The 22,530-nt window shown below is 36.1% G+C and overlaps 1 protein-coding gene across 1 annotated transcript in view; it reads right to left on the reverse strand.

Annotated features, from left to right (window-relative positions):
• Positions 1–815: 815 nt before the first annotated feature.
• MTDH (metadherin) overlaps positions 816–22,530 on the reverse strand; it is a 31,337-nt gene continuing 9,622 nt past the window's right edge. Inside the window, exons 3-13 of the mRNA XM_080338587.1 lie at positions 20,683–20,764; positions 20,028–20,207; positions 18,527–18,595; positions 15,398–15,649; positions 13,576–13,662; positions 12,578–12,676; positions 10,534–10,655; positions 9,864–9,983; positions 7,560–7,679; positions 5,198–5,354; positions 816–3,610 (exon numbers count right to left, since the gene is read on the reverse strand). Of these exons, the coding sequence (XP_080194713.1) occupies positions 3,540–3,610; positions 5,198–5,354; positions 7,560–7,679; positions 9,864–9,983; positions 10,534–10,655; positions 12,578–12,676; positions 13,576–13,662; positions 15,398–15,649; positions 18,527–18,595; positions 20,028–20,207; positions 20,683–20,764 (1,359 nt within the window). The 3' untranslated portion in view covers positions 816–3,539. The remainder of the gene's footprint in view (positions 3,611–5,197; positions 5,355–7,559; positions 7,680–9,863; positions 9,984–10,533; positions 10,656–12,577; positions 12,677–13,575; positions 13,663–15,397; positions 15,650–18,526; positions 18,596–20,027; positions 20,208–20,682; positions 20,765–22,530) is intronic.

Raw genomic sequence — 22,530 nt, forward strand, 5'->3', positions numbered from 1 at the left:
CAACCAACCAGACATTTAAAAGAAGTTTGATGGTTTCTCAAACTGAAGGGACCCACTATAGAGACCATTTTAGCAATTCAACTAAGTTTCAATAGGAACAGTGATACAGGAAACAAGAATCCTCTCCTCCCTGACAAAACACAAGTTCTCCCATGTAATTCCCAACTAACAGTAGCTCTGTCAGTCCTGCAGGGAATAAAACCCATGGTGATACTGTACCACTTTAGGTTAGGAACTATTGGCCATGCAACCCCTTCTTCTCCCACCCAAATTCACTCAACTGATGCTCTTAGTTCTTAAAGCAACTCACCCAGCATTTTATCAGTAAAATGATTTTAGCAATGTTTTTTAAGAAGTGTATTTTTTTCCTTCTTCCATTTACAATAGAACAATGAAGGAATCTTTCAGTGCTCACCCACAAGAGCACTCTGTCCTTCATGGGTAGTTGGTGGTTGCCAGAAGAAGACTTGCAGGTACAAGTGGCTGCAAGAGACCTGCAGTTTTTTAACAACCGAAATCTTGGCTGGCAACCAACCCGAGTCACTTAAAGGCAAAGGAACTGTGATTAATAACAGCTGAAAGTCTACTTACACCAGGGACTCTGGTGGCTGCACCTCTCAAAAGCCTTACTCACAGGACAATCCCATGGCTAGGAACTATTAATAAGGCTGTTTCCAATGAGATACAATCCAGTTACAACACAACAGTACTAGAAGTATTTCTATAAAGTTTGAAATGTTTTTAATATGTACATTCTTAGTAAATATTAGAGTAGTGCTTTTCTCTTGCACTTCTTTAGGCTTCTAAAAGGGCATCAGAAATACAGTTTTTACCCCCCAAACCAACGCACAGTTGTTACCTTTGTAACAAGCACATATGAACTCTGTACACCTTCCCCTCCCCACAAAAGAAAAAAATATGCCATGAATATCCAATTATACATCATCACATGTTTAAATTACGCATACAAATAATTCCAGAGTATTTAGAAAAAACCAATATATTTGATTTATGAAACCATTCCATGCATTCAACAACAAAAACAAAACAAAAAAACAAAAAGAAGAAAAAATGATTAACCTTCTTTAAATGGTGTTTTCTCTTTCTATCCAAGTACCAAAGTCTGGATTCAGTGTATCATTAAGACTAACAACTGCTTGAGTCATAGAAACATGATACATAGATAACCAAGTTTCTATTTATAGACAATATGCTATACAGTTACTGCCTCTTCAATGAGTGTCAAATAAAGCAAGTTTTGCTTTCTAGGACATTGAAACTGTACATTAAGAAAACACTAATGGTGCTGCTAAATAAGTTACAACACTTGGAAAGGAAGGCTATGTATTTAGATGGTTCTGCTTAGCAGTAGCAGTTAATTAGGAGGGTTCCTATGTTGTTTAATAGTTTGTTTCCTTTTTTTAATTTTTTTTTTTTCCAGGATGACAAGCCATTTAAAAGCTACAGCTCACTAACCCAGCAATATCACCAATTTTATCTTCAAGAGGAAAAAAAAACAATTATGCAGCAGCAAAAGCTCTTGGGGTCAGGCTCTCATTACCAAAAAATCTTAATATTTTCTACACAAGAGGCTCATAGCACAACATACAGATTGGAAACAGACATTTCAGACACACATTACAAACCTGAATTCAAAGGGTATTCTTTTAAATCTTTACTATGAAGATGACAAATGATAGTATTATTTACATGCAAAGGACTCTGCATGGTTTGGTAATATCTTATTTTTTGTTTGCCTTAAGATACTCCTTGAAAAACTACACTTCAGTTCTAAATTTATTTTACATAAATCTTGGCAGGTATCAGTCTCAGGCATTACTCCCCTCCCAGTAAATAAATCAGTACTGTCAATATGCTCAGTTTATTTTAACAAATCAATTTAGAGTGTCACATGTTCCTGATACACAGGGGTTAATACCTGTGTTTAACATCCATTTATTAGGAAAGCTCTCCATTAGCAAGGTGCATTTTCAGTACAATTAAAACCAGCTTGAGGCATTAACTATTGTTGCCTTGCAATACTGTCAAACTGCAGTCCAGTACAGTAAGAGTACAAGGTTGTTGATCAGTACCATGTGTTACAGCTGTTAACAGTTCTGTTTGTGCCACAAAACCAGAAATCAATCCTTTAAAAAAACAAAAAAACAAAAACCAGAAAATTTGGTTCTTCTTTAACTGAATTTACCAGGTGATGTTAATTACCATCCTTATCAAACAAAGCTTTGTAAAGGCTATTTACAGTGTACATGGCTGAGCATGCACCTTACAGACACAAACACATCTGCCAGTTTGATACCATGTAGTTACACAGTGCCTGAAAATGACAACACATCTGAAACACCAATTAACAGTTTCAAGTGGGAAATGGTCTTTATTTTACAACAGCTATACTTGCATGAATTTTTATTTTTTTTATATAAAAACACTAACTCCTGTCCAGAAGTCTAGACACATTCTACATACTACAGGTTAAGGCAGTAAAAAAATGTGTTCCTGATAACTGGTCTTGACAATGTCAATTAAAGCTGTCTGAAGCCACTCCAGTTCTCCAACAGATCTTTGAAACCCCAAATAACTGGTGAGGGAAAAAAAATCACTTTGCTTTCTTCGGAGTTTTAGTAACAGAGAACAGAACAGAATTGGGTATGGTAAGTTTAAAAGCGTAAATGGAAGGGAACATTTGATTTCAATTCATTCTGTAAGTTTAAAAGTTGAAAGAATACAGTTTTAGATGTGAGTCTGAATCAACCAAGAACTGTAGGGAATTAAGGAGAAAACCGATTTTATGCACATTACTGTATTCTTAAAAATATACTGTTATCTTCAATAATTCAAGTAAGGTAATAGACATTATCAAAAATAACTTCATGAACCATACTCAAGTTTCAAACCACATTCTCAAACTTTTAACCCAAAGCAGTTTTGTTAACTTCATATAATAAACCATGAAGGTCTGACTGTACAAATGGTTAATGATTTGCACTTGTGATTCCTGCAACAGCTAGCAGACTTGCTAACCAAGTTACTGTAAAGATATGGCAGATTATGTATTTAATCAAAGCACTTTGATTTAGGCATGAAACAAATTTGAATGATTGACATTCTGTGCTTCTAATGCATCACTCGTAAGAGAGGCAAGAAACACCCACTATTTGTACAGACAACTGTTTTTACAGAAAATCCTTCCTCGAAATCAATCTTATCCGCAGCTGTAGATGAGAGTATAATCTGTTGTAAACAGGGCACTGTGTTGTAAAACCAGTTCGTTTGTTTAATTAAGATCTCTCTCCAAAAGTTGGAAAAACAGACTCTTCAGAGTGTCTTTCAAATGTAGGATGTTCTGTTTGCTATACAATACTTTCCTTTGATTCCTTTTTAAAGATGGTTGTGTTCACAGCAGTTCTGTTTTTAAAAATTGTTTGAAATTTATATAAAATTCTGTACATGTTCACAAATTATTGCATAAACAGCATAATCTTCATGACAATATTCAGTAACACACGTCCATCTCAGGAAGTTCACGTTTCCCTTCTTGCTTTTTTCTTCTTTTTAACTTGTTTGGGTGATTCCCAGCTTTCTTCAGACTTCGCTAAAAACAAAACATAACTACAGTGTTAGGACTGAGAAAGTTTACACAGAATTGACTTAAAAAATACACCTTATATTATTATAAAGTAATTCAGGACAACCCACTAATGGGATTTTTGAAGCAGAGTCATATTTAGCTGCATCTACCACATAGTCTAATTAGAAGCGCATCTAAAACAACACCTGCTAATTTCAACCTACCTTTTTATACCACAAATACACAGAATGATACACACGAAGGTCATTCATTTTGTAAATTGTATTATTTACAATAGAGTCATTATTTTTTGACTAACTGGAAATCATGCACATGTACAAAACTGACACTAAATATTCACTCTAAGATTACACTGTTTCTAACCACTGAATAAGTTATGATTTATTATTTAAAAAAAACCAAACAAACAACCATGTAAATATGTGGTGACATGGAATTCATAAATAAAGAAGTACTATGTTATTAAAACAGATTGCCTTAAAACATGCTGGCTGCAAAAAGTGGTAAATCGAGTAAAATATTTGATATGCTGAATATAAGAGATGTTCTTTCAATTGCTGAGGCAAGGCATCAATCAGTTACAAAAGTCTTCATATTTTAGAGGCAGAACAAAAAGTTGTAAGTTGATACATAGACTTGAAAGATTCTGCTGTTTATATTCAAAACTAGTTAAGTTAATTAACACAGTTCAGTGAGACTAATACTATGAAATCATATAGTTTCCAGTGCAGTCATTAAAAACTGCTTCAGTACTTCAACACTTAGTCAGGAACTTTTTACATAATGTCAGTATTTATTAAGCTCATTAAAGAGTGTAATTCAGACAACTCTTTTGCCTTCCACATCCCAACTTCCCTTCTAATTTTTCTGTTTTACTGTGTGAATACTTCAATATAAGCACTTTTGATGAGTACAAGAGAAGGTATGTCTGACATCTCTGGGCACAGCATATTTTTAAAAAGCAGCATACCTGGAGCAGTTCAGCCTGAGGTACGTGCTGTCAGGCTACAACAAAAGCACATCACTCAATAGCTTTCTGCTCCTATATTAGCGACTGTTTTCGTCCATGATTACTACAGTTCATGGAAACATATGGGAAAAATATGCTAATGAGCTAAGCTGAAAAGTCAAAAAACCCCAGTAGGTTGAAAACTGTGTTGCTTGGATTTTTTTCCAAATTTCTGGTAGCTAAACATCCTGTCAACTGCTATGTTGGTACCCATCCACTGAAGAATGGCAAGCCAGCCTTTGAAACACTGTTGGCAGAACTACTTAGTCACAGCATAGAGCTCCAGTCCTGATGGTGAAGAGTACATCCAGATGACTGTCAAGGACTGGACAAGGCCAACAGACATTTTCAGTCATTCAAGCATTATAAAGCCAGTTTTTCCTCACAATGAAAACACATTTGCCCTAGTATTTCAATGAAAGCAAAAATATGGCAAGATATATAAATGAAATACATATGTCCGTGATTATGGCACTCTAAGCCTAACCTCAGGGCAAAGCATTCTGACTATATATGCTCTATGGGAAGAAAAAAAGTACACCCTGAATTCAGATGGATGAATTGTACTGAGAGGTACTTACTCTGTGGAGGAGGCACACTGTTTTGCTTAATATTGGAGCTAGATACATCTGTCTCTTGCAGCATCTGTGGCACTTGGGAAGCGATCTTGTCAGACTCGCTCTCTGATACAATTACAGATGGCTCAGTAGAAACAGCAAGCGAAGGAGCCTCCTCAGGCTATTTGAAAAACAGAAAAGAAGTTTCCAAAAGTCAGTAAGTCATACAACAGTAAAACACTCTTACTCAGTGTTATTTTGGGAGTATACTTAGCAGATGCTGGAAAGAGAGCATTGAAAAATTCAGCCAATATTAAAATCCTTCAAAATTTAAAATCAAGGCTACAAGACTATGACTGCCATCTAGTGCCAAAACTGCTAGTTGTGTACAAGCAAATATAAACCACACAAATTAATTATTCTTAAAATACATGCATGGCATGCAAAGAAAGTGATAAGCTAAAAATCACTAAGATCCTAAGAAGATTATAGGATACATATTCAGAAGAGATGCAAGATAGTGACATGTTTGCATTTGGTTGCAAAGCAAATAGATCCAAATATGCAACTCAAACAATAAATTTAACTTTTATAATATTTAGAAAGCACTTGTAGTCATTTGTATCAAGTGCTTAAAACACTCTGTATGCTCATATGAGAATAACAGATACTTGTGAGAGCAGTCAAAGTATTTCAGTGGAAACTACTGTAGGAACAACTGCCAAGTGAAAGATACTGCTAGTATTTTCCAATTATCCAGTCTGTTTTGAATGTTCCCACTACAGAGACAAGAGGTAACTGTAGCTTACTGTGTAGCACTTACTGGAATTAATGTACAGAAGTCAAAATGCAAAAAACATTTTGGCATTCCAATAGGAGAGCCAGAACATAAAAAAACCCCATATGATGCCACAGCAGGTAAACTACTGAAAAAGGCTTCGAATTAGAAAATAGGAAGCTTGGTATGGTTTTAAAAACTAAACAGTTGAGCAAAGTCCACTGAAACTGGGCTGATATTTTGGCAGTGCTGACAAATTGTGAGAAAAAAATAAAATATCTAACTGCAGATCAAAAGAATCATTATATGTAGCTGAAAAGTGTTTCTCAAATAGATTTAGATTTCTAAGCAGCAAAAGGGATGCACCAGTACACCTCTTTCTGGATGTCAAATAAACCACCTTGATGTTACAATCCAAATGTGAGTTTTCTGTCTACACATTTTCAACTATGGCCTCCAACACAAAATAATGTATTTGCTTTAAAGCTTTTTTTTTTTTTTTTTTAAAGTACACACTTCCTGGAATAAAGCCACTCGCATACATGGCTAGATACCTCTTTTTTCAGATACAGCTTAAACAAACCATCCAACCAACCAGCCCACAAACAGACAAAAAAACCTTTGCACTAGTCAGAATAGGTGGCTGTTGCTAACCTTGAATAAAGGTTGAACTGAACCTAAACTGAATAATTATAGTAAAAGCTTTACTTCAATGTAGGATATCCAGAATAAGCTGGAAGTATGTCTTAATGTGCTTTTCAAAGCACATGTTCTCAGTAAACACTTTCTGTACTTTTCCTTTGGTGACCTGCAGCCTCTCATAAAAGATACCACTCTAATATTTTCATTTGAATCTTAAGGCATCATTATCTTTATAAAAAAATGCTTAGCAATTAAAAAGTTCAACTCAATATCCTGACAGATACTCTGTGCTACCAAACTGCTGTCTCACTGGTATTGTTCACTCTTCATGGAACACAAAACCAACAGCACTAGAAACATTAAATACTTCTTCCTACAATGTGACTCTTGTAGGATAACAGTATCTAAAAAGGTTGCTAGTCGGAGAAAGATTTAAGAGAGTTCGTATTCTCTACAATATTTGTTTCAACTGTGAGCTGAAGCAAATGCTCAATTAGTGAATTGGTTGGAATAAAAACTGTACTTATTCAGTCATTAAGCTCAGCACAGCCATTAAAAATCAAATTTTAGACATTTAAGTCAGAATATAATTAGTTAGTAAAACTTTATTCTGTTGCAATGAAACATTAAAAAGTGCTATTAGTTCTCACCAGGGCCTATTAGTTCTTACTTCCAAATTTCAATGTTGTAAACTACTACTTGAGTATTCAAACAATAAAATAACTTGACAGTCATGGAAGTGATTACTGATTTCAAAATACTGCTTTTCAGAGAACACATCCTTTTTAAAACTCCTAAGTGACCCACACCTAAAATTCAGCCTCTCAATCACCTTTTTATTCATAAATGTATAACCTGAAGTAGTATTCTTACTATAAACTTACCTACACAAATTAAAGTTTTAATGGGCTTTAAGCAGTTCTAAATCAAAAATTTGTTAATATAAACCCAACTTTATATCCCTACCTTGGCCGGTTCACTAGTACTCTTGGTCTTCAGAGAAAAAGCTATTTCCTGCTGTGGTTGAACTTTTGAGGTATCCTCCTGAAATTCCTCTCCAGCTTCTCTATCCATTTCTTCAGTGTCCTACAAAAGGCAGTGGGGGAGGGAAAAGGAGGGCGGGGGGGCAGGGGGAGGAAAGAAAAAGCCCATGTTTACAGCAAAGTTCTGACTCTTCTTCCCAGCACATCAGTTTTGCTGCCACAATCAGCTTCCATTACTAATAAAATCTACCAAAAATATTAAAGCAGTGGGCTAATACTATTCTACGCAAACAATCAAATTTATTAACACAAAAATACCCACAGAACCCAATAAAGCCCAAGAAGCAGCACTCTTCATGTATTACTAACAAAAATCCCCATCTCCGAATGAACAGCACTTCACACTCCTGTGAAATTACAAGGCTGTGAAATTAAACTGACATTACTCTGAAATCTTTGCAAAAGTATCATTATGAGACTCGTCTATTCTCAATTCTACACTTTGTTACAAGTAAAATGCTTTTAAATCTAAGCTCTGCATATTAACCTGCACAGTTTTCTATCATATATTAAGCTTTAATAATATTTTTTAAACCCAATTTAGTCTGCCGGGATGCCTGTAAAACAAACCTCTTGGTACAGAAACTGAAAATATATTCAAAGTAACCAATAGTCTTAAGCTTTATTCCTTAAACACTCTAAAGGCAGAAAATTTTCATTTTACAGGAGGAATTAGAGTAGCAACATTTGTTTATAGCAGCAGAAGAATCTCATGGTACTGAACAGTAAATAGAACACAGGCCTCCAGTTTTAAGCTTAAAGTGCCTTCTTGAAACACTGTTTCTTCACTTATTTCCCCTGGAACCTTATGAAAACACAGTCACAGTCTAAGTCTGTTGTTTCTTGACAGGAAAGAATATATAGTGCCTTATATCTATCTCTGAAGGTAGCTTCCATTGCCTTAGCAAACACTGAAGTCAACAAATATGAGTGTGAACACAATGTGAACAATCAATGAGAAAGAGGATGTTGTTTAAATGAACATGTTCAGTTTTCAAGTAGAATTGACAAGTTAAGTTACTAAACTGCTGTAACGAGGATAACTTATCTGTGATGTATCAGCAGCTCTGTCTGCTCCTATCAAGCAACAACCCCCTGAATTTTCCAGAAAAAATAAATACAGAGAAATTCTCATCTTTAAACTGATGATGTCATAGACTGATAGATTGAAAGAAAAAGCAACAAAATCAGAATGGCTGGAGACTGATGCGTAGAATAAATGCATCCGATTATATTAATACAGACAGCAGGATTCCCTTTGATGTATACAGCTTAAAAGGCAGCCCACAGGTAACGGAAAAAAAAAAAATACAGAATGCACTCACTAACCTGAAGATCCATATAAGACATCCATGAACACCTGCTAACCACAACCTACTATTCTTCACTTATACCTAGAGCCATTGCAGACAGCAGAACATAACAGATTTAAGTTACAAAAAACTGCAGTTCTATTACCCTCAATTTGAATTTGTGTTGAAAGAAACACTGCAAATTGACACAAGCACCCATCTCCACAGAGATAAGGTTAAAAGAAATCTATGTGATATCAATTTAATACTTCAAAATTGTTTTAATAAAATCTCAGACTGAAGACATGGTAATCATAAAAGGCAAATCCAAAGCAAGAATGACTGAAGTAATGCTTTCTCTCTCTCCAATTCACCTAGTCAGATTCAAGGGAGCATTTAAGACTTTGTGAAGAACATAAACTAGGAATGGCTGTCACTACATGAGCTAGCATGAGCTATTAAAAGCTGTTTCCTATCAGTAAAGTACTTGTTTTCATCTGTCCAAACATGATTCAATTGCCAAATGAAGTGCAGTCTGCTTTTGCTATTTTTACAACAAATCTGTTTCAATGTAATTCTTCAAAAGCTGTTTAAGTAACACAGAAAACTCCAATCATCCTCGGTTTGCTGGAAGCACCTCTACTGTACAGAATGCTAATTTGATAGAAAATAAATAATTAACGATAAATACTTTCCACATATTTCATGCTTTCCATACATCCCGCAAAACTACATGGTATTCACAAGTCAAACATTCAAATCAAAGGGAATACTAATAAAAGAAGGATTGCTTTAATTCTTGAGAAACAATAGTATACAATCCAATACCATAAGGAAATAAATTTCCCCAAAATAATTTTTGCTTAAGTCACTAATATAGAAAAATAACGTGATTGTGTGAATTCCTCAGACTATCCAGATGTTGTTCCATCTACCTGTGCAGGAGAGTTAGCTTCTTCACCCTGCTTCTTCTTTTTCTTCTTCTTTTTCTTGGATTTTCCACTTGTAGAACTCTGAAGAACTGGCTCTGCTTTTTCTCTTTCATTATCTGAAGCCTTCGTATGGGAATATAAGGTATTTAACGTGAAAAAAGTACAATGAAACATGATTTCTATAGACTAAATAAACAATACAAATTAATAGCTATAAGGAATTTAACTGCATATAAAAGTATCAATGAACACAATCTTATTTATTCAGTACATTTTAGGAAGACCACGTTCTTTAGATGCTATCTGGAAATATATGTACAGGAGTTCGGAATGAAAAAGGCAATGGAGCACCCTGTCCTGTTGGCATGGAAATGTTTTTTATACAGAGAATTAAGTATTTATGAAAAAAGGATCAAAATCCTCTCTTAATCTACAATGATAAGTTAATCCTTGTATTACGGTGAGACAGTAAGATCTGACATGGAGCTAAGTAGCTTCTATTTTCTCAATAACAACATTCAGCATTTTCCTTCTCTGTGTACACATTAAACACAATTGTGCTACTCCTACCAGTGTAGAAGAGATGAGAGATTACGTTTATCATCACCCTTAAGTTACTTTAAGAAGTAGTAGTGGTAAGGGCAAAGTCTTGGAGCTAAAGAGAAAAGATCACCTTCTGAACATCAGGTATGCCTTCAGGTTGAGGAACAGAAGCAACTTTTTCATCTACCCAGTTTCCCCACTCCTCTGCTGGTGCATTCCAATCAGAGCTGGGATCAGCTGATGAAAGTCCATCTACAAAAATTAAAAAGAACTTCAGGAACGTCTCCTCACTTCACAGGTGCTCTTAGTTTAAAAATGAAAAAACAACCAACTTATAAAACCACTTATTGATATGAAGATATAAATACCCATTTCCTGTATTTCTGAAAAAAAAAAATTCATGACAAGGTAGAAGACTTTTGTAAGTAATGTGTAAGACTCAGTTATTTTACAGAGCAGTGAGATTACAAACTAGTCACAGTATCAGCTAGCTAGATGCCACCACTTTGATATACTTTTCTAGACTATGTGAAGAGGAACAAAATGAAGAGTTATTCTCCATCTTAAAACTTCTTCCTAGTTTGTGAAAAAATTAAGATGAACTTAACAGTGATCAATCTTTACTAAGAATCCTTTAAAAGTGATATATCTGAAAGGGCACATCTGAGCCAAAAGTCATCTTGTAACACCGAGATTTTTTTAATAATCTCCTTTCTTCTAAGTCTCTAAGTCCCCACTCCATTTTTCTGTCTTTCATTTACAATGGCACATATTTATGTTGTCACATGGGAATGACAGATTTAAAGGGTAAGTTATAAAAAGAATAAAAATATCTGAATGGAATAACTAAGCCTTAGGCTGTCTGTTTAACAGAAAGTCACAGCAAGTCGATTTTAAAACAGAAGACCTTGTACAATATATTTTATTTTATATTTATATTAACATCACAAGTATATCTCACCCTGAGTCTATGTCAAATTGAAGGAGAGGAGACAAACCTGGTCTGGCAACTACAGCAGAATTTGGTTTAAACATTTGAAAATTAAGTTAGAATGAAAAGCAGTAATAAATTAAATTTACTGATAAACATTATGAAACTGAAATATAATAAAGATCTTAAGATTACTTACTGTACTCTTCTACCTTTCATATAAAAATATTACCTCGATTACATTTACTTTTGACACTGAAGTTTACTGATTTGAAAAAACAATTCCTGCCTAACACAACACAACACTACACTACACTTTATGGTTTATCTATTGCCCTCTCACTAGTTGCTTAAAGTCCATTACTTTTATTAATAATAAAAATTAGTAGTATTTGTACCTATTGTTAATTTCCTTGTCTTGAGCCTGATTAAAGCAGTAAACTGTATCTGTGTATCACACTGGCCTCAACTTCCATTATTTCCACACTTCTATTAGTGTACACTTCAATTTGTTGATAGACGTCTGTGACCAAATTACTCTATTACCAGAAGCTATAGCCATAAACATTCTATGCTCAGAAATGTGACTAAATTATGCTTTTGATGATATATTGAACTGATCACTTTCAAATGATTAACTGAAATGTGGTTTCCCTATCCTTAAATCAGATAAAAGACAGAAGTTTCAAAATGATCCAGTGTCAAAGCAGTCTTGCCAAAACTGGCAGAATCAAGAATTGCATCCATCCACCCTACTCTTGCAGTCATTAAACAAGAGATTGTTTTCACACAGATGGTAACAAGCAACACAGCTTTTCTGGTCAACTTCTTGACCAATTTTTCACTTCAATGACCTAATGAGAGGCACCACACTGTTTTTCTTAAAACATCCTTAGACCTAACTGAATAAATATATTGATTAGAAGGCAATGCCAAAAGTGAATTGAAGGCTAAAAGTTTTCTTCACAGGTACACAGTTTCACTAGGAAATATTTAGGAATGGCTGTAACTTTATTATTTACAGCCCTCTTCAGGGAGAGACTGTGGTAAGAACTACAAATGTATTTTAAAATTGGCAGGTATGGGAAAGAGGCAAGTAAACACCAGTTTCACTATAATTTCCAAGTAATTTCAGGTTTTTCTCCAGACGCTCACAACTGGCTCACAAAAGTCGCTAAACACAAGTAACTACACTTTAACAGTAATTACAAAATTGGTTGATGAACATTTTAGAGGAACATACTTAACCCAGACCATTCGTCATCAACAGGAGGTTGAGCATGACTTAAATCCCACTGAAAATCAGAAGTACCAGCCTGAGAAACTGACTCACTGTTGGATCCTGAAAGGGAATAAATAAAATTGTACTTGTAAGTTAACAAGCTTCCTGAGTTTTCTTAGGTAAATAAATTCCAGTCGAAGTAGGAAAGGGAGACTGTTAGGTCAAGGAAGAATGTCTGATTCTAAGGACTGTCCAGGACAGGAAAACTACAAGGCTCTTGAAAATGAGATATATTCAGAGAACAAGAGAACTGAAGAAGGAAAACAAAACTAAGTCAGGAGGAGAATATGCAATGTATGAAAATAGTCATACCAATCTCCTTCAATAATGGGAGTAAACAAGCAAGAGCAGAAAACCTGACATATGATCCCTTTATTGTATAGTAAATCACGGCAACACTTATAGCCAGTAGCTTAATACAAGACTTGTTATGAGGCCAGAGTTTATATTCCATAGCAATTTCACCCTTCAAAACAAGAAAACTCCAGAGCTCAGCTTCCCCCCTCCATCATACAGATAAAATATTTAAGACTTCAAATTCTTCCTATGGAACATATTTTGTAAGTAGAGCTTCAGTTTTTTGAAGGGAAAAAACCCTACCATCAAATAACAATACTCCCAGAAGATCAGGGTAAACAGACTTTCCTAGAAAGTAATCTTCACATCTCCAACTTGAGACACAACAACAGGGAGCTATCCCTTTTGCCCACTATTTAGACTTAACACACAAACAGGAAGGCTAAATAAGAAATATCACCTTATTGATCTAGCTTTTGATTATCAATTTAAAACTGTTAACAAAAAGAGCATTCTATGCTTTTATAAAACATGTCTTCCACCTGCTTACAGCTACCAGTACTACTTTCAAAGAAGGATGCATATTAGTAACACTTGGCAAATTCTATTTCCACCTGCTGCGGCAGAAAAGAGTTGAAAAACCTTTGGAAGGGCATACATACCAGAAACTCCAGGAGTTAATCCAAATGAAGAGAAAGTAGTAGAATTCTGTTCAGAGGTATTAATCCTTCCATCCACGTTCCAAGCAGCTGTGGGGGGAAGGAAAAAAAAATAAAAAGACAAACAGGACTTCACACTGCTGGCAATGTTGAAAAAGTTACCTATTTAACTATGAACAGCGTCAGAAAAAACAACAGAAGATCCAGACATCTTAATGTTTCACACAGCTGACAGCATTATTTTTCTTATTACATGAGACGATGAGTTCTGATAGAGGTGCAACTGTATGAACATTCAGCTTGACACAACTTTCAAGCCATGATCTTCCCTCTAAAACATTTTCTATACATAAACTTCTTATAAAGGAAAAGTAAATTGTGTTTTGAGACACATACTATTATTCTTCTTCTTACTATTCCAACCATCTAAGTTATTGAAAAGTGTATTTATGGACTCTGTAGATGAAACCTAGCTTGGAAGAAGTTGTATATATGTTAAGGAACAGAATTGACTTCAGAACAATTTGACAAATAGGAGAAACCATTTAAAATTAATGTATGTTTGACTCTGTTAAGTGTGAGGTAGAAAATAAGCAGAAATAATCAGTGGCACTAATGTGATAAAAGAAACATCTGGTTAGAAGTATACTTAATTGGGGGGTGGGGACTCAAAACTGGACAGAGTATTCCAGATGTGGTCCAAGAAGTGGATAATCATTGTCTCCAATCTACTAACTCCTGTTCACACAGCCCAGAATACTCTTGCTGTCCTTTGCTGCTGGGGCCTATGGCTGGTTCATGTTCAGCTTGGTGCTCACCAAGACCCCATATCCACAGAGCTGCTCTCCAGACAGTCAGTCCCCAGCCAAGGATGCATGCTAGCCAGGTACAGCACTTCACATTTGTCCTCAAACTTCCTTGAGTTCCCACAAAACTAGGTGTCTTACCAGAAGCACATCAGCCTGGTCAGGCACAATGTATTCCTCAGAAAAATAACACCAACAAGCTGGTCACAGTAACTAAAGAATACCTTATTAGAATATAAAGCAGAATACAGCTAATGGGAATATGAAAAAGCCCCTTGCCTCTACTTGGCAACAGTAAAGCCTCCAACAGTGTAGCAGTTCTAACCTCAGGCATTGCATTTCAAGATATGTGAGACAAAAGAGGTCTAGACTAAAGCAAGGCTGCTGACTGCAATGGAACACTGCTTTGCAGAAAGAGACTAGGATCACAGACCGAAGGACCATATAGCAGCATCTACTAGTAAGTAAAAAGTTGATGCACAGAGAGAAATGAAGAATTCTTTCCTCTATTATTAGAATGGGCAGTACAAGTGTCAAAGGCTAAAAAAAACGTAGCAGAGAAGACTAAAACAATTTTCTAATGAGAAAACAGTGTAGTGTCACAAGAGTTGAACAATCTTCATGCCTGAAGCCTAAACAAATATCTGCCAACACCAAACACAGTTGATTTGATCATGTTGGATCAATAGAACAGACTTATTACCTAGGTTCTAAGATATTCTTTATAAAGAGAAGTTATATTTCAAAGTTACTTAGTAATCACTTTAAGAACTTTAGAAGAGTGATATAAAAAAGTTGATTCCTTCACAATGATAATTTTGTTTCAGATAAACTCCAAAACCTCAGCTAAACTGTAAACAGAGACATAGATGTTAAGCCAGTAAACAGAAACTGCTTAGTTCACATTTCACTGGACAGTTCCCTGATGTTTTTTTAACATATAAAGCTACTTAAGAGATTCACTACTAAAAATATGTAAAACTGTTTAAGTGAAGAAAGTTTTTCTTGGAATAGCTCACCAATAGGAGTGAACAAAGAACGCTCTTTCCAGGGCCTGCCTACCAGGGATACGCCCCAGTCCTTTCCATTTCCATTAGCATCTCCAGTGTCCTGGCCCCAAGCCGATGTCTCAGGCTTCCTCTTCCCAGCTGCAGCTGAGTGAACAGATGTCCATTTCTCCTCCCCTACACCAATCTGTGAGGAGATTTTTACAGACTTCTCATTCCAGCTTCCTCCATTTACAGTATGGCTTTCACTCAATCCTGGAGAAACTTAAACACAAGGACAATAAAAGCTTTATATAAAATAAGAACTGGATGAAGAATTCAAATATTACTTATGCACACATATACTTAACAACAAAAAAAGAAGTACAAATAAACAGCAGCTTTGCTACACCAGTGTGATACAGAAGAGCGGCTGCTCTGTCTCAGCTCATTTTCCAGTTCAGATGATACTAACCATCTGTCTACTAACTTGAAGAGTGAGGAAAAAACCAGCAAACTGCACTCTCCTTCCTGTGTCCCTTTCTTTATAGGGCTGGTATCTTGGTGAAACAGTGCCTCCAGATTAAAAAAAAAAAAGTGGGCATGCTTCCAACACTGCCAGGTAATTTCTCTTACAGGGTTATGGTGGTGATTTGTGAAAAGCCCAATGCACTAAACGGAGGATAATATATAATATATTTTATGTTACATTGAGGTAAAAGACCACAAGTATATCTGCAACAGTCTACCCTGCTGAGGAATTACTATTCATAGCAAATTTAATTTATACTTTTGAAAGGAGTCAGTAGTATGCTGAAAGACAATTATAGTTTTAATTATTTTTAATTTATGTCTTGATAAAACATAATGGCTAATGGCTACCTGGTGCACCCAGCCTGACTTTCTATATATCACAAATATTTTTCCAAGGGCTCTATATCAAATCCTCTCTCTCTTTATATATGCAATGTGAACAACAGAAAAAAATCTGATTTACAAGTGATTAAGAAATGTCTGCATATTGCAAGTGTAACACTTAAACAGTCAGCCCAAACCTGATGCACAATTAAATCAATATTATCTGCCAACAAAAACTATAGACCAGATATTTCATTCCTCAAATGAACTCACAGCTCAGGCAGCATGAACTTGCCACACTCAAGGCGACCTTGCTGGCAAGGAATCGATTAGGTGAGCTATGCCTACATTTTCTTAGAGAAATCACTTCCAAACACAAATATCTGTAAGGTCATCATTGCGGTGCCTAAAAGCCACCTCTAATACTGTGTTCAGTTTTGGGCCCCTCACTACAAGACACTGAGGTGCTGGAACGAGTTCAGAGAAGGGCAACAAAGCTGGTGAAGGGTCTGGAGCACAGGTCTGATGAGGAGCAGCTGAGGGAACTGGGGCTGTTCAGCCTGGAGAAAAGGAGGGTGAGAGGAGACCTTATTACTGTCTACAACTACCTGAAAGGAGGTTGTAGAATGGAAGGTGTTGGTCTCTTCTCCCAAGTAACAAGTGATAGGGCAAGAGGGAGTGGCCTCAAGTTGCAACAGGTAAGGTTCAGATTGTGTTAGGCTAATGGTTGGACTCAATGATCTTGAGGGTCTTTTCCACCCAAAAGTATTCTGTGATACTACTTGTTGCCTTGCTTAATTGCACCAACTACCTTTCATTAAAGTAACACCACTAATGTCTGCTATGGGTAGGAAAAAGCATCTCGACTTTATAATGCCAGACTAATTCACTTCAAATATTACTACAGCAGTATCTCTTAATTAGAAAACTGCTAAGGTTCACTTGTCAATCACAGTCTAAAAATGGTCAAATATGTTAACAATTATGTGTATGACATATACAGTGTCATACCTATTTATTTAGAAATATACATTTATGTTTACGTATTTTTAAAATGAATGTATTTAAAGTATGTCTTTCAAAGAACCAATTAACTCATGTATACAATCTGAATCAAGTGCAAACTTTACAATTATCGAGACTGGTATCTTTGAGCTCTTTGCCATTATCTATAGTAAGTTTTTCTTTGAGCAAATAATCAATTCCTTAACACAAAATGTTTGAAAAGCTAGCACAAAGAACTTTGAAGTGGAGTGCAAGAATAAGCTTCACTGCTCTGTAAGTAACAAGTTGTATAATAGGTAAACTGGATGAAAATTCTAGATGCCAAATCCTTTTTCTACATATATCAGTGCAGCAGTGTGCTTCCCCTGACCCCTGCTCTGACCTTTTTCTGTAATCTTGCTCAAGTGATAACCACCAATGGTGGTTGCGATGGATGTATCCGCCTCAAAGTGGATTCAGGGGAGACCGATAACACCACAATAGTCAAGGGCTATTTCATGGTAACACACCCACCCAACCACAGCACTGGTCAATGTCCAACTCAAGGCACATTTGGAAGAAGGTAACATCTGCAGTCAGTACCCAAATATGACTGAGTCAATCATCTTACTCCATAAATAGTGGACATCCCAGAGCTCTTTGGACTCTCCTGCACAGCAGTGGCCTGTACGCCATGACTTCCCCTTGAGTAGGGACGCCTCTCAAGGTTACTCAAGGCTGAGAGATTCCTTGCTGCATCAGATCCTTGGTGACCAATGGCACGCTAAACTTTGAAACTGCAGATAAGCAATATAAAGGATTGAGTGCCTATATGTATCCTTTAGATGTAAACTGTTGACTGAATCTAAGTCTGGATCCAGCTGCACCTATACTCCTCTCTGAGGAGTTCAGAAAGCAAGAGGTTACATTCTGAACCCCATGACTCAACAGGAAGGTGTCCTTGACAGTTTTGTTCAGTAAATAACAAGGTATACTTTGCCGTCAAATCTATTAAACCACTGTCGCATTTATCATTGACCTTCATTACCTCACTGTTTTATATCAATAAAGTTTATTGTTGCTTCTCTTTTACGAGTGAAGTGCATCCCTCTCACACCACCCATGACAATCAGACTGTTTACAACCTCTAAGAAGTAACTGCAACTTAGAAATATAACATTTGCATAGCCAAAAAAGCCAGCTGCATAATAAAGTTTCAGATCAGTGATTGCGCAAAATCCTGCAGCAACCATTTCTGTTCTCAGTTCTGTAAAACACTTTTCCAGTTAATTACGATGCCTAATAATTAAAGCGTTTTACCTTGTGAAATTGATGACTCCCCTTTTGCAGGTTTAGAGCTGCTAACTTGAGCATTCAGAAGTGCATCTCCTGATTAAAAAGAAACAGGGAATAGAGCTAGAATAAGTTTTTTTTCAAATAGCAACACCTGTAAAAATCTTGGTATTTAAAAATATCTAATAGTTAAATTAATATTTAAAAATAGAGTATCCATTACTGACATTTTAAGAAAAAAACACCATCAGTACCTCAAAGTAAATTAAGACATTTCCAGAAAACTTAAGAATTTACATGCTCTAGTTTTTATTGCTTGTGTTTGTTTGGTAAACAGTATGAACTCCAAATTTATTTAGGGCCTATAAACCAAGTAACTGCAGATTTCAAAGAACTCTAGCTAGTTTGCCCCCAAATGGCAAGCAGAAATCTAAAGCAGAGGCAGCCCTAAGTATTTCAGAAATGCATAGCTATTTATAATCTCCACCTTACCATGAAAACACTAGATATGGCTGAATTATTTTCAGGTTAGTGTGATACAAGATGATATGCTAGCCACAGAATATACAGACATTTGGGATTACCACTGTTTGAAGCTGTTTGTGTGTAAACAGACAGAAAAAATAAAACAGGAACCAACTGATCTAGTCCTCATGGATAAGAACCATGCACTCAGTCAATATGCAAACAAGTGTCAATAAAGCAAGTGTCAATGTATTGTTACAAGGTACCAGGTAGTTGCTAGGCTCGGTCTTTTTGCCATTTCAGTAGAACATCAAGTGTATCAGTAGGTTAAAAATCTGTCAGAAAGCTAAACTGTTTGTGTCTTCAGATTCTTTGAGCTTCTTAAACTCTTTCTCAGTTGCAGCCAAATATGAATTCCTGTGCCTACACACAGTTTGAACCAGCCCATGCAACCTTTTTCTTAAACAGTAGCAGCCATAGAAGCTGAAGCCTACATTTCCTTATTGAATATTTAGCTATAATAATTGATTACTAAATCTCAGCCAGTTGTGCCCCACCATTATGAAGAGCTTTAGTACAGATACTACTAAATCAATGTTGAAAAAAAAGTCTATGTGTTAAGCAGTGAATGATCTGTAAAGAGAACTCATGGGCATAACCTTCCCATCAAGGAAGTCTTCAAAAAGTTAAGGAGTTGGTGTTGCCTGCAGCAGTACTGAGGGTGCCTTGGAAGTTTCCAGAAACAAAGGGCAGAGTCAGCAGAGCACAAGTTGGAATGGGGACATATACCTATGCAGCTGTGCAGCTATTAACAGAGCACCAGCATGGAGGCCAGCATCTCAGCCATTTACTCCAGAAAATTCTCTGTTGAACTCCTTTGAAAGCATGGCTCAAAAAGAGGGGAGTTTTGCACAATCAAAAGTACCTTTACACAGCTTGAAATATTCTCCTGAAGAATTAAACCTCCAAAGATACCTAGCATACATCCAAAACAGTAACCATTTAAGCACTCAAACAAAGTTATCTTTCTAGAACATGTTCATAGACCCATCTACCATCATACCTTTATTTTTCCTGAGAACAACCGGAAGCGATGGTGTAGGTATCAGTTGTTCAATGGATGCAGTAACTGTATTTTCCACTCCTTGGAGATTTGATTCTCCTGAGCCACTGTCGGTCAGCACCTTGTCTCGCTTACGCTGCTGTCGCTTCTCTCTGTTACTAATTTTCGTTTCCCAGGTTCCTAAAACATCCCCCAAATGAAAACATGACTAAGTAAGTCAGAGAGCTGAAAAGAGTTTTAGCTTGTTTCATATTGAGGTTAAGTCTGACTACAGGTTCAGCTTAAATCACAGACATGGAAGTCAACTTCGACATTAGTTTGAAAACATGAATAACTGGCCAAAGGTAACTTTTTCTGGATTCAATGCGGTAATACTTTCCTTCATAGAACAAAACATGTACAACATGAGAACCTTACTATTCCTGACTTTTCTCGGTTTTTCTAGGTTCAACTTAAAAAAAAAAAAAAATTAATCAGTTGATTTTATTAAAGATCAGACTGTTGTTTCAAAGATCAGATTTCCAGATACAATATGTGACTGTGAAATTATAATAAAATGAGTTTGGTTTTCTCTATGAAGCACAACAAAGTAAATCTTAAACAGCATTTAAGCCAAAATATGTCTATTTGCATCTTTTTTGTGTTTGTTCAGTACCTTCATCAACTTCCTTTCCATCTAGACGTGATGTATCCTGAATCGTTTTAGCATCTCCCTTTGATTTCTTTTTTTTCTTTGACTAGAATAAAAAAAAAAACCACAACAAACTCTTAATAATTAATTAGTGATCACATGCCATAGTGATTTAGAATACCCTCCCATTGAAATACAAGAATAAATTTAAGACAGATTTTCCTGAACAACCTTGTGCATGGGCAGTTCCTTGAAAGGAATACTAAACAATACTAATTCCTAATCATAAGCTCAGACTATTGAGGTAGCATGAAAGACTTATGTAGTACACAAATGGCAGGTGAAGGGAATGATTACTCATGCCACAGAACACAAAGCCTGGTGGAAGCAGCTATGCTGATGGCATCACAGTCACAGAGGAGTATGAACTGTTTGGCAGGCAGACCCCACTCTGGCATAATTTGTTTTGCATAGAAGTATGCATAAAATTATACACGGAGAAATAAAGAATGCCGGTGACTTTAAAAAAAGGTAGGTAAGAAAATTCTACCATTGAAAATGACTTCAAAACAAAGTGTGATTAGAGTCTATACAATAGATACACAGGGAGTTTTTGTTGTTGTCATTTTAGTTTTGTGGGTTTTGGTTGGTTGGTTGGTTGGTTTTGTGTGTGTTTGTTTTTTGTTGATGTTGTTGTTTTTTCTGCCACTCCCGCCCCCCCCCGCCCGCCCAGGTTTCACCAGTTGTGGCTTCTTGACTATACAAGCAGAGATAAATCAAGAGAAACACAGACAACCCCATCTGCAAGCAGTTTTGGTGCACCAGGTAGCAATACAAAGTGCTAAAAATATAGAGAAAAAGATGAAAAATGACCTAAGATACTGGGCAAGTATACTGCAGAAAGCTTTGGAGTGTAATCTTTTGATAAGCTAAAGAGATGGCAAATTGACTCTTTCTTAGAAAGCAAATACAGTACTGAAAAACTTTTTAATCTAGTGAAGAACAGTGTAAGAACTACCAGACAAATCTGAATAAAAAAACCCACAGACTCTTCAAAGAAAGATTGTTATCCACTCAAATGTTATAAGGGGAAACTATTCACTGATTCACTGTCTCTGGAATATTCGAATAAGGATATTCTAATCATGCAGGATGTCTTTCTGGAATACATGCCTCCGCCAGAGTAAGACGAGTAATTGCCAGCTTGATACTTGAGTTCAAACCACATGATTTTCTAGTTTCAGATGTCCAAGAAGAACAACCTCTCTAGAATTCAGAACCGATAACAGCTAAATTATCACCACAGCTGTAGCAGATATCCTATGGAACCACAGTAGCATGCAGTTTGAGTTAGCAAGCCCAAGAATTATCATGTAGCTTCAACAGAGGTACTGAAAGCAGTATAGCCTGTTAGTGTAGCAGCAGAAATAATAAAAATTTCACTTCGCTGTTTATATGTAATGCTGTGTCAATACACCTATTGACACTTAGGGAGCTGACTTCAGTAGTTAACTCATGATTTACTGCATCAGGGGACTCACAATCTGGATGTACCCAAAGTGAATTATCTCACATATTTGCTCAGTAGACTACCTTTACACACACACAGCTATTCAACTTCTGAAAATTATCCAAAAGAGACGGGCCAGTTTCAAAAGCAACCTGAGAAGAATTGGTTCTGAGAATATGAACAAGTCAAATTATTTGCCAAAGCACCTTCTAATGAAAGAATTAAAAAGGAAAGTGGACAGCACGAAAAACAGTTAATGAGTTGCTTCTTGGAATTCAAGCAGAGGAAAATCTGGTATGTTTGTATCTGTATCTCCCATTTTCAGCTAAGTTGAGAATGGAAGTTGAGGTCTTAGCATCTCC

Source organism: Nesoenas mayeri, assembly GCF_963082525.1.
Source record: "Nesoenas mayeri genome assembly, chromosome: 2".
Lineage (NCBI taxonomy): Eukaryota > Metazoa > Chordata > Aves > Columbiformes > Columbidae > Nesoenas > Nesoenas mayeri.